This window comes from Streptopelia decaocto, assembly GCF_964273445.1.
Source record: "Streptopelia decaocto genome assembly, chromosome: 2".
Lineage (NCBI taxonomy): Eukaryota > Metazoa > Chordata > Aves > Columbiformes > Columbidae > Streptopelia > Streptopelia decaocto.
Genome location: NC_138655.1, coordinates 17,544,404 through 17,556,809, shown reverse-complemented (window position 1 = coordinate 17,556,809; position 12,406 = coordinate 17,544,404). Strand labels below are relative to the sequence as shown.

The window sequence follows — 12,406 nt, the reverse complement described above, 5'->3', positions numbered from 1 at the left end:
TTGAGGCTCACCAAAAGGAAGAGGCCCTGGGAAGAAACTGATAAATGAGAGTGAGTTTTCAGATGGTCTCCAAGATGTTTGGGACTGGAGAAGTTGCCCTGTGAGGAGAGGCTGAGAAAGGTCTACTTGTTCAGCCCAGAGAAGAGAACTTCAGAAGGGTGCTTCCAATACATACAAGGTGGGAGGACAAGAGGAAAGTTAAAACAAGAGAAGTTCCAGGCAGATATAAGGAGGGACTTACACCCTGTGAGGACAGACAAGCTGTGAACAGATTGCCTAGAGACATTACTTTTCAAGAGAGGATGGGATAAACCCTTGAGCATACTGGCTTTATCAGTAGTACTGCATCCAGTTCTGGGCTCCCCAGTTTAAGAAGCACAAGGAATTACTGGAGGGAGTCTAGTGGAGAGCTACAAAGATGATTAGCGTTCTAGAGTATCTTTCTTATGAGGAGATACTGAGCGAGCTGGGTCTGTTCAACCTGGAGAAGAGAAGCCTTGAGAGGGGATATCTCATCAATGTTTTAAAATGTCTCAAGGGTAGATATCAAGAGCATGGGACCAGATTCCTTTCAGTGGTGCCCAACAATACGATGGGGGACAATGAGCACAAGAAGCATAGGAGGTTGCATCTGAATATAAGGAAAAACTTCTCTACCTTGAGGGTACCAGAGCACTGGAACAGGCTGCCAAGAGAGGCTGTGGATTCTCCACCTCTGGAGACATTCAAAACCTGTCTGGACACATTCCTGTGCAATCTACTCTGGTGAACCTGCTTTATCAGGTGGGTTGGACTGGGTGATCTCCAGAGGTCCCTTCCAACCTAACCATTCGGTGATTCTATAATCTCAACACCCAGGTTATTTTGAGCAGGTCGTTCACTTCCAACCTGAGTTATCCTATGATCTTATGATACCTAAGCTGCTTCTTAGAGTAACTTAAATTTCGTATGTCATTCACAAATCCCCCTTTAATTTCTTCAAAATGATAATACAAAGGAATTATAGCCAACTCTGCATGACAGTATTTTTAGCAGATCCTCAGTCCACTCCATATAGTGCAAAAAGCACCTTGTTGACCCAAAATTTTCTGGTAGGTTTCAGCTATTTGATGGCAAGAAAGAACATACTCACAGCCGTGCAGTGTAGTTTGAGGACACTGGCAGAATCATTTTTGAAGACTTCTGTCCACAAAGGCCATTTTATTCCTCTATAGTTTGTCCTGGCTACCTCTTAAAGACAATTTTTCTCCATTAGCACAAGGTAGATTCCAACCAGGTTATGCATTATACAAGAAGTTTTCTTATCCAGTGAGTCAGAACTATTCAACAGATTCTCTTCACGTTCAATCTCCTTAGTACTGCTGGTCTTTTTGCTTAAATCTTTTTCTCACAGTCCCTCACTCTCCACTCTAATCACTTTACTTGGCATTCTGTCTTTCTCCTACTTATCCCTTTCCATTACAAACCGTCAGCAAACTTTTTTTGAGTTCCAGATACAAATATTTCTTTTTCTCCTTCCTTTCTTTTTTCTCTTAATCCCAGTTTGCAGCCTCTGTTTCTCAGTTCATAAGTAAACTTCTTCTCACCACTCAAGAGCAAAGCTTTGTAAATTAGTTAAACATAGGTGACAGGAAAAGTCATGGGTCATGTTAATAATCCCAAAATATATGAGCTTTCTGAAAAAAAATAATACTGGAAAGGAAAATGCATAAAGCAATGTGAATTAGGCTAATTTCATTTTCTGAAAATGTAAAACAATGTTAATATTTATACAGAATTCAGCAAAAAGGATATATATTGACATCCCTTAAACCAAGAAAGTTAATAAGTAAAAGAAAAAAAAAAAAAACAAACTCTTAAGAGATGTTACAAACACTCTCATATTCATATTGCTACTCAACAGTTGTTCTGACAATTTTCAAATAGACTTAGAAACAGAAAAAAATATGACCAACGTAGTTCTCAGAGGGCTTTTATGAAGTTTTCTTTTAAATGCGAATGATAGTGATGTTTAACATAATGAAGATACAAGGAAATTACATAACTGAGACTCTCTAGGGTACTAGTTACTGATATTACAGATTAACAAATTCCATAGAATACTGTTCACTAGTATGCAAGACTTATTGCCTCATCTGCATTTAAATGAAAACACTTTATTAAACCAAGATATATGTTTAATTAATTTCCAGATGCTTGTGAATGGGGTAAAAAAGTTACATTCTCTCAGCTTTATGGTACTGTTACTGATACAGTACAAAAATAAAGGAATACATATTTTGAACTATTAAAAGATCCATTGACTGGAACAAAGGTAGAGAAAGTGTAGATGGAAAATGATAAGGTAGTTCAGAAATTTATTTCCTTCCTTGGAGTGGAATTCATTAAACATTAACTTTTCACTAGATAGATTTGACTCCTTATTTACTAAGGCATTTGGGGGATACTTTGCAAACAGTACTATTATTTCTGAAATTAAATAACCTTGGACTTAGTTCTGAAGAGTAAAGCTGAATGTCCTCAAACTTACCTACATTGTGAATTAGTAAAAACAGTAGTCTCTTATTTAACAGTAAGAAATAACTTCTGACATATTTCATAGATAACTTCCATATTCATATTCATATTCCAGAGCAGAATTTTTGATCTAATTTTTTATTTGAAAAAGAAAAATATCATTCCTATCTTTAGGAAAGAGACTATTTGGCATATTACTCAGTCTTCATGCGTATAGTGTTATTAGAGTCTTCACAAATAATAAAGAAGGGAGAAACACTTAAAAGAGTAATACAACTGTATTTCACATAATTTATGCCTCAACACATAGCTGTCCAGCTCATACAATTACATTTAAAACTAAATAACTAATTTTATGCTCAGGATCATGAGGGTATTATTTCTCTCAAAAGCGCAAGTGTTCTCAAGCATCTAAGCATCTAAACAACAAATAAACAACCCTGTGTTTAGGTCAAAGAGAAGAAACAGAGAGAAGGGATAATTGTACATAATAATTTATGCAGTCTGCTTAGAAAATACATAGGAAACTTGAGTATGAGGCTAGACACAAAAATCCTACATTCAGTTACTACTTTTTCTGGTTCTCTACATCTGTCTGTTGTTTCTTATCAAAACAATCTCTTTCACCGTGTGGGTGTCACCTAACAGTATATAAAAAACACCCTCCAAAATAAAAAATTACATCCTAGAATAAAAAAATAGTTGAAAATGCTGTGTAGGGAAGGAAGGATGGATAGACATGGGAGTAAATAATCCAGCAGAAATAATTCTAATACAATTGATGTCACTGACTGTATTTGTTTTAACATTTAAAATGTGTTTTCTAAAGTTAGACCACTTCACATTCATTTCCGTCGATGTCCCATAAGCTTCATGGTGGCCCAAGATATTAAAAAAATAACTGGAATGGCTTATGACTTTTGATTATGACAAAATAATTTTTTGCTGCACGAAACATATCAATTGATGAAAAAGCCCAAACATATTTTGGGAGTATTTGAATGTCAGTATTTTTCAAAGGGGAAACAATGTGTTCCAACACCTTATCTTAATGCCACTAAATATTCTGAATATAAACAAGTGTTTTATCCCAGGTTTTTCTCTCAGTTGTTCCATCATCTTGACATGAACACATCATCAGTGCAATATATCACGCTGTTTGGTGGTCATGAAGCATACAGATATATAGGTTAATGTATTAACATTTTACCTTATCAAAATGAAGTATTTTGAAGATCCTATAAACTCAACTATTTATATACTATTATTAGAAGAGTACCACTACTCGAGAATATTTATTTTCATAATTATTTTTTCTTGAATTCTATTTGGTTTCCTTATAGGATCCCTTAGATATATATATATATATATTTTTTTTTATATAATTAAATATATTATACCTAGGTGAATATTATATATAATCATATATATTTAGTATATTTATACATGCATTAATATATATATGAATAGGATCATTAAAACCACATGAAATTTTAAACACTTTTTTTTCTTCCTTTCCATAAACCAGGACTGTTCATATCACCTATGGATTTTATAGTTTGAATATCCCATCTTCTTGGGTTTTTTAAATAGTTTTTTAAAATGTTGGTTTTCATTTCCTTTTATAAATTCTTGAACATCTGAAAAAGCTGACCTAGATAAAGAAAATAGTTTCTTTCTAAGTAATACTGAAATTGAAATAAAGAGTAATTCAGTGCATCTTTTCTCTTCTGCAGTGGAGACTGAATTACTCCCAGTCAGTGGTACATAAAATGTTGTCATTTGGTCTTTTGTAAACAATGAACAGAAGTATGTAGAACAATAAATGAAACAGAAATATATTGAAATGTTTCAATTCACCTAAAACATTAGAGGTGTTTCTTTCAGATAAGTATGACATTAAGAAGACACATCTGTTAAATCATTAAAGAATGGGAAGGGTTCTTTACTGCATCACTTAACATTTATTTCAGAAGTAAATTACAATCCATCAATTTAAACATTACCACAGACTACCATGTTTTTATATTTAGCATTAGTACTATTGACATTTTTAATGAATAATTATATTATTTTAAGTAGAAAAAAAGCAAATTAAAATTTTAGAAACAGCTTTCTGGATCTGCGTACAGTATCAGAAATAACTAATTGTCAGTAATGGTGTTATTAAAACTTATGATTGAGAGAATTCTAAAACTAAGTACTTTAAAATGGAGAAGAGTCAACATAATGCAGCAATTTTTCTCCCCTCTGACCTGACTGCAGCAAAACCACTCACACTGTTATTGTGTGGGTGTGTAGTTGTGCACAATAGACCTCTCAAGAGTGAAAAGGTGAAAAATAATCTGTCCAGAAAGTATACCTTGTAAAAAATGAAGCAGAGCTAAAAGACCCGTTATATGAAAATCCACTAAAACCATTTACTTGTGTAACAATATATGCAATTTAAGTTCCTGTTATGCCTGGAAGAAAAAAAAAAAAATCTGCTGAGAAGCCCTGGTAATTTTCTTTCATTCTCTGAGGACAGGGCTTCTTTCTTCTCTATTCATTGCAAAATCAGGTAACCATCTGAGCTGTTTTGACAATAGGAGTTCAGGTCCTGAAAACTTAGACTTACAAGTCTAAGAACTAAATCTCTGTCTAAAAACCCCGTAAAAATCTGTCATCTGTCAAATGACTTACCAACAGAAACAGCAACCTATTTACGCTGCCCTAAGCAGAAGCAGGCACAGTTCCTATTCAAGTAGAAGACTTCTACAGATGTGACACCTTAATTTTTGCCAGGGAATCTCAAGCCCATGAGTATGCTCATTGTAAAAAGCCATTTCAGTAAGTGAGTAGTCATGCTACATGAGATTCAACCTGAGATTAAGACACGTAGCTCTGCATGTCTATAGTTGCACAAGGTGTAAAAACTATCGTAAGAAATGGAAAAATAGTGTAGTCAGTGGAATGTAGTGATTTAATTATGCACCCCTTGGGCATAACAGCTGCCTGTATGTCGGTTATCATTTTAGGTGTTGTTCCCTGCCTTCTGGTTTCTGTGCCAGAATGGCATGGTCTCCTGTAAATTCTAATTTGCCAAAATCATGTAGATATTTCATTTACTCTAGAGCACCTCTATTCGACCTTTACCATGTGGTCAGCTGACCTGTAACCTGCACTGACAAGATTAGCTACGTATGGGGAAGACTGAGTTGCCCATACCTAGTTTAGGTTGGTGCAATTTTGACACTTCATAACATACTGCTTCACAGCACCTTGATTTGTCTGCCAGAAGAGCTCTGCACTTCTGCCACTGCCATAAAAATATCCTAGGTGATTCTATATACCAGTGCACATATATTCATTGACAGCTGAACTGTATTCCACAGCTTCCTGACTTAGCTACCTATAGGTGTCTAAACCTACAGGTTGCAATACAGGGACATCTACATTTTGGTGTCTTGGAGCTGAATCTCACCTAAGACTTAGCTACAACTACTGAGTCTAATGGCAGTAGTACTGTGTACTGTTCATTTCAACAGCTTTTGAGATGAGGTATGAATGACAAATCCTGTTTAAACTGTTAGGTGTTCTGAAATAAAGTGATAAAGACAGTTTCCCCCTTCTGGCAACTTTAGCCATGATGTTCTGAAGCAGCCTAGTGCTGCTTACTTTTGATCTTTACCTGATTGCCAATTGCTTTGAATTATCTCTCAAAGCAAAACCAGCAAAAAAAAAAATCTAAGACAAGTTGAACTCCATAAATCATTTCTGAATGAAGATACATTTCTATTCATACATAAATGACAGAATGAAGAAGAACAGAACAATGGAAAATCAAGCAGAGAAAAAACTTTCCAACATCAGTTTTCTCCTTATTGCATCACACATTGAAAGAGCTGGCATTTATCCAACTTCAGTCGGCTGTCAGGTATTAAATAGAGAAACCGTTTGCATGCTTTTCAACATGAGCATGACAGCTGAATTTTACTTCATTTTGAAAAGCTCATGGATATACTTAATCTCTTCATCTGTATTGTCCTATAAGCAAAGATTCTTAATGAATGGCAGATGCAATTGTGCACTCAATTGACATATTTTATATTATTTTGTTCAAAGTAGAAGCATTAGTTTGTACACGGCTTAAATAGAGACAAAGAGAAGAGGGAAGGAAGTAAAATCAGTTAAGAAAGAGATTTCATAAGTGAAATAAATAGCAAGAAAAGGGCTACTACTGAAACCTTCCAGAGCTTTAAAGGAGGAGGGAGGGAGAAAGAGAGAGAGAGAGAGAGAGAAAAGGAAGATGCTGGATCTCAAAAACCAGCAAAGTTACAGATTCTTAATGTTTAACTATCAGAAAATGAGGAATTATCTTCCAAAAGCCCTTTGGGAGTGCAGGTATGCTTGATGTAAATAATATTGAAGTTTGTATATGCCAGCCTGTGAGACTGGAAGACATGAGGCTAACTTAATCCCTTCTGTCCGCTTAGATAATATTGTGGTTTTATACTTAAGTGATGGAGTGCAAAGAGCAACAAACAAAATGAAGTTTTACAGGAACTGTGAATAGATGGAGTAAAAAAGTACAACTAATTTTAGAAACAGCAAAAGAGGATTACCAGTGCCAAGAAACATTGAAGCAGCACCTTCGGGAAGATCCAAACAAGCTTTGGAACTACTTCAGCCAACAGTTTCTAACTCAAATGAGTTTTATCCAAGCAATAGGACAGAAAACATCAAGACAAAAAATCCTCAGTGAATAAAAAGTGCTGAAACATGGGTGACCAGACAAGCAAGAATAAGTGTGTCTTGGTTATGACACCACAACCTGGGTAGAGAAACATTTTGATTCTATTTTAATTGACATGTATAACTTCAATTATCATTGACAAACATATTTTAAATATTGTATAAGTCAATATCTCTTGCGAATTAAAATGCATATTAAAATAAATTAATACAAATAGCCCACGTGACAATGTACTTCTATGAAGCTGAGAGTTTTCTGTAGTTTCATGCACCTCGGTAAATTTCATTTGTTCTGTATAAGCCAATTTAAATATTTTCATGGGTGTTTGCAAGACTGGTGCCTTTAACAGAAAATTAGGAAAGATATGATAGTTAATTAAATTAAAAGTATTTTTATGAAAGGTTATGTAATACCCTAGGTTTTCTGCTGTTTTTGTTTGTTTGTTTTTTGTGGTTTTTGTCTTTATTTTTTTTTAATATACAGCTAGATTTTGAGAATTTGTGTAGCATCATTTTTAGTCTTTTTTTTCAAATGTCTAGGCCACAGTAGCTTTAGATATTACTCTGAAGCTAGGCTATGTGAGGCTGCCTTGTGAAAAATAATATGAGAAAAACAATTTTCATAAATATAAAAGAACAGAAACTAAGATTTGGTTATTTCACATCCTGAATAAAAACTGGCCATTAACTTTGTTTATTTTATTTTGTTTTAATAAAACAACCGACAAGTTTTTTTCAGATAGCAATTGGTACAAATGGTAGGATTTTGGTAGTAGGGGGGCAAAGGGGTTGCATATGTAACCTCTGTGATGGGAGGCCAGGGGCTGCCCCGTGCTGGTCACAGTTAATTCCAGGCGGCTCCACAACAGACCGCCCACAGGACACAACTGAGCCCATCAGCAGAATTTGCAGTGCCTCTGTGAAAATGTATTTAAGAAAAGGCAGTGAACACTGAGAAAAGGACAGAGCAGAAAGGCTGCATTCCAGAGCTAGTAACACCCTCAAAGGGACTGGAGCCCATGGATAACCCACATTGGAGCAAGTTCTTCCTCTGAGAGACTGTGACCCATGGCCAATACACATCAGAGCAGAGGAAATGAGTAAGAAGGAAGGAGTGTCAGAAGAAAACAGTGAGAAACAAGGAGCAGCAGAAAGAGATTCCTGCACTGCCTGTCACATCACCAATGAGACAAAGTGCAATCTGTTGTGACATAGATAGAGAAAGGGGAGAGAGAAGTGGCTAGAATGAAGTTAAGCCTGGAAAAGGGGAGAGGAAATGTGTTTTCCCTAATTTGTAAATATTTGTTTTTGTTTCTCAACACCCAAATCAGTAATTAAATATTTTAAATTAAGACTAGTTTGCCCAGGACAGTAGTTGATGAGTGATTTTCCTCATCTTCATTTCAACCCACGACTTTTCCTTTGTTTTTTCCTAATTTCTACTCTGTTCCAGTGTGGGAGTGTAGTGAGTATCTGTGGGACTTCACTGCTACTCCAGGTCAAACCACCACCAAATACACTAGCACAAAATGTGTCATTGTACAAACAAAAACAGAAATTCAAGTGAGTGATTAGATGAAAAGAGAGCTAAAGTGTCAAACAGTGATGAAGTAAGAACTATGTAGAGTTCTGAAGTTCAAAATTTGGAGTCTAACTTCTTCAAAAGATACAACAATAAAGATAGTTAAAGTAGATGAAGCAGTAGGAAATTGCCAATTCTGGTTATAGTGGTGGCACGTAGGAAAGCTTAAGTTTCAAGTAGGGAAGTCAGAGAGATGTTAAAGTAATTTCTATGTTAATTAAGCCAGGAAAAGAATGGGGTTTTACTACAGGTATTGCAGTGTAGTAATAATACAGGCTAGTGAAAGCTAGTAATAATACAGGCTAGTGAAAGGATTAACAGACAACCTCTCAAATGTGATGCAGAAACAAACACCTGAAAACAGGCACATGTATCTGTACTACACAGCTCTTTGCGATTTTTTTTTTTTTTTTTTTTTAGCAGTAATCTGCTTTTGTGACAACTCATGTCAGCACACTACTGAAATTACTGCTTTTAAATGTTTTTTACAAAAAAGGCTTAAGGTTGTCTATAACTGAAAAAAAAAAAACAAAGGTCTCATTTCTTGACAAACCAAAATATTTTGTAGTATATATTTTTATTTGTTTATAAAGAAATGAAATATTTATAATACGTTTATTTAATTGCCTCTCACTCTCTCTTTTTGCCTACTGTTGACTCAGATACCACTCCTCCATATTACTTGATGCATTTTTTCATTTTCTGCTATCAAGATTAAATTTCAATGGTCATATCGGCCTGTGTATGCACATTTAATGCTTTCATGTGTTGAAATTATTTACTATATATTTTTTTTTCATAGAGTTGTAAAAAGATATTTTCTTCATTTTAAGTATGGTGGACTACTGCAGCATCTCACAATTTAGTACAGAGTACACTTTAAGATACACAGCATACTCAAATCTCTTACATCTACCAACTTATATGTTTTATGTGACTTGCAGAAAACACATTTTGAAACTGAACAAAAGCCTATTCTCTTTCATTATCTATTACATCACATTTTCAGCAGGAATGTAACTATGTGTGTCATCTGAGAAAGAGTTTGTTCTACTTTCCTCAGTAATTCAAAAATTAACATCTCAATAATCCAAATTACTTCACATAAAACACCAAAATAGTTATGCCATGGTTTCATATTGGTATGAAGCATACCATGTGAAAAATGAGTAAGTACCTTTTGAAAACAGTTATAGCAGCCCTGGAGCTACAGTAGGAACCCTCCTTTTACCTAAAGTAACTCAGAATACACATCCCAGAACATCTATGAACTCAGGAAGTCTAAGTAGAGATATACAGTATTTTCTGAAATATCAATCAAATTTTCATTATTCTTGTATAGAATATGTTATCTGAGGCAATCACACAGAGTTGTATAAAGTTTACTATTACAAAAGATCAATTACATTTAAAAATTAGTCTTTTGTTACTTGCAATTTTACATTAGTTGATTAATTTTACCAGATTCTGCAAATATTTATGTAGCAAATCTTTTCCTATGTTAAATTTCCTATAGAGAAGTGTAAAAGAAATACCTGAACTAAATCTCATTCAAAATGCCTTGATTTGTTTTTTTCATCAGATAAATGGAAAAGGACAAAAGCACAAAAAGAGTTACTGTTCCATGAAGATCCATAGATACAATGTAGATATTGAAAAATATTATTTACAGTAATGCTTGTGAAAAAGCAGTCAGCATCACCATACACTAATGAAGCTCACTTTTCATTAACACTTCATCATTACAATGACTTTGTTCCAAATGGTGATATTCCCCAGCTAATGCTTCAGATACTTTCACTCTTACTCAAAATAATGCTTGTTCATAAAAACAGTGGATAAGAATCTTGGAGATTAATTAGGTCTTGATAGCACAATGCATTGCGAAACAGGTAGTAAGAGATTATAGTGATTAAATGCTACATTAGTAAGTAGAAACTTACTCGCTGTTTTACAAACGTGACATACAACCATAGAGGTAATACATATTTTAATGATGAAAACATTATTTCTGTATCTGTTGCTCAATATCATCCAGAATATTACGACTATTTTAAAAGCTAAGTATTTAAAAGTGTAAAGTGAAGCAGATATCCTCTGTAATTTTTTATAATTGTATTTAGATGCAGTAGGTACTACACCACCCATACTCTAACATACTGTAATTTGATACAACAGGTTGCACAGATTAATTTATCATTCATGCAAATACAAACTTCATGAGAATTTTTTAAAATGGCCCTTCCCATTTCCTCTACAACAGGGATGTCAAACTCATTTTCACCAGGGGACACGTCAGCCTCATAGTTGCCTTCAAAGGGCCGAATGTAATTTTAGGACTGTCTAAATGTAGGAGTAGTTACATTTAGACAGTCCTAAAATTACATTCGGCCCTTTGAAGGCAACTGCAAGGCTGACGTCGCCCCCGGTGAAAATGAGTTTGACACCTGTGCTCTACAACTGCAAGCACTTTTTTTTCTCTTAACAAAAACAACCACAACAAAGAATGTGTTTCTTTAAATGTACCTTGATAGTGAGCACTAAATCCACGGTATCGGTGATTGCTGTCTGTTACAAAATGTAGTCTCAGCCAGTTTTTGTTGCTGATAATTGGAGGTGGTATATTCATTCCAGAAAGCCTGAATTAAAACAAAGAAAAATTATTATTAAAAGATTTTAAAAATATCAGGGATGAAGATCAGTAGGTTTTCATAAAGTTTTGATGAAGGTCTTCTATGGAAAACTGTTTTATTTCAAACACACATTCGTTGACATGCCTTCTGTGGGACTTCTTATTTATCAATGAATGTATATTATGACAAGCGTGAATAGACAAGATTGTCCACTCTGCATGACCAAGTGACAGGATACAAATTAACATTAATCTAAAAATCACACAGTCACATTGATGAAGCACAGCACTATCTTGATTGGCATTCAGGTTAGAAAGAGTTTTTGTCCATCCAGGTCAGTTAGCAGGTTAGGCAAAGCACTGCTCTGGGCACCAGGAAAAGGATTGTACCCAGTGACTGTCACATTCAAGATGTGGGGACTGTCACATTCAAGACCTTAGGTTATACAGACCACCATCTAAAACTATAAAACAGGCAGCTATTTTTTGAGAGTTTTTTTCTAAATTTGGTGTACAAAGAGATAAGAAATACTCCATCGCTCCAGTGAATCTGAAAATTAGTAATTTAATGTACAAGAAAAGTAGGGAATTGTGGTGGACTGGTACGTTGTCATCTCTGGTTTAGTCAGAAATCCAAACCACAGCACTATTTGGAATTCTATGAAAGAAATTAACTCCAAGCCACTAGACCCAGTATACAAAATTACCTGGATTTTTGTTGGGTTTACTGTTTTGTTCTTCTGTTTGCCACGCTAGCAATGGGCCCCTTAACTGCCTGCTGATTCAAATGGTGGACTTGGTGGGCCTCTTATCTCTCTTTTTTTGATTTGCCATCCAATCAATACCAAAATGTTTTCTTCCAAACCAATGGAAATTTCATAAAGTTATATAATACCGATATCCAGAGTTTAATGGGGATAAAAAAAGCCCCCCAAATGGAT

The 12,406-nt window shown here is 34.8% G+C and overlaps 1 protein-coding gene across 3 annotated transcripts in view; it reads right to left on the bottom strand.

Moving 5' to 3' along the window:
• The window catches only part of CSMD3 (CUB and Sushi multiple domains 3), a gene marked incomplete at its 5' end in the record, with an annotated part of 631,488 nt that overhangs the window by 399,124 nt on the left and 219,958 nt on the right, over positions 1–12,406 (bottom strand). For all 3 annotated transcript variants that reach the window (XM_082045128.1, XM_082045129.1, XM_082045130.1), the window contains one exon: positions 11,360–11,472. In XM_082045128.1, the coding sequence (XP_081901254.1) occupies positions 11,360–11,472 (113 nt within the window). The remainder of the gene's footprint in view (positions 1–11,359; positions 11,473–12,406) is intronic.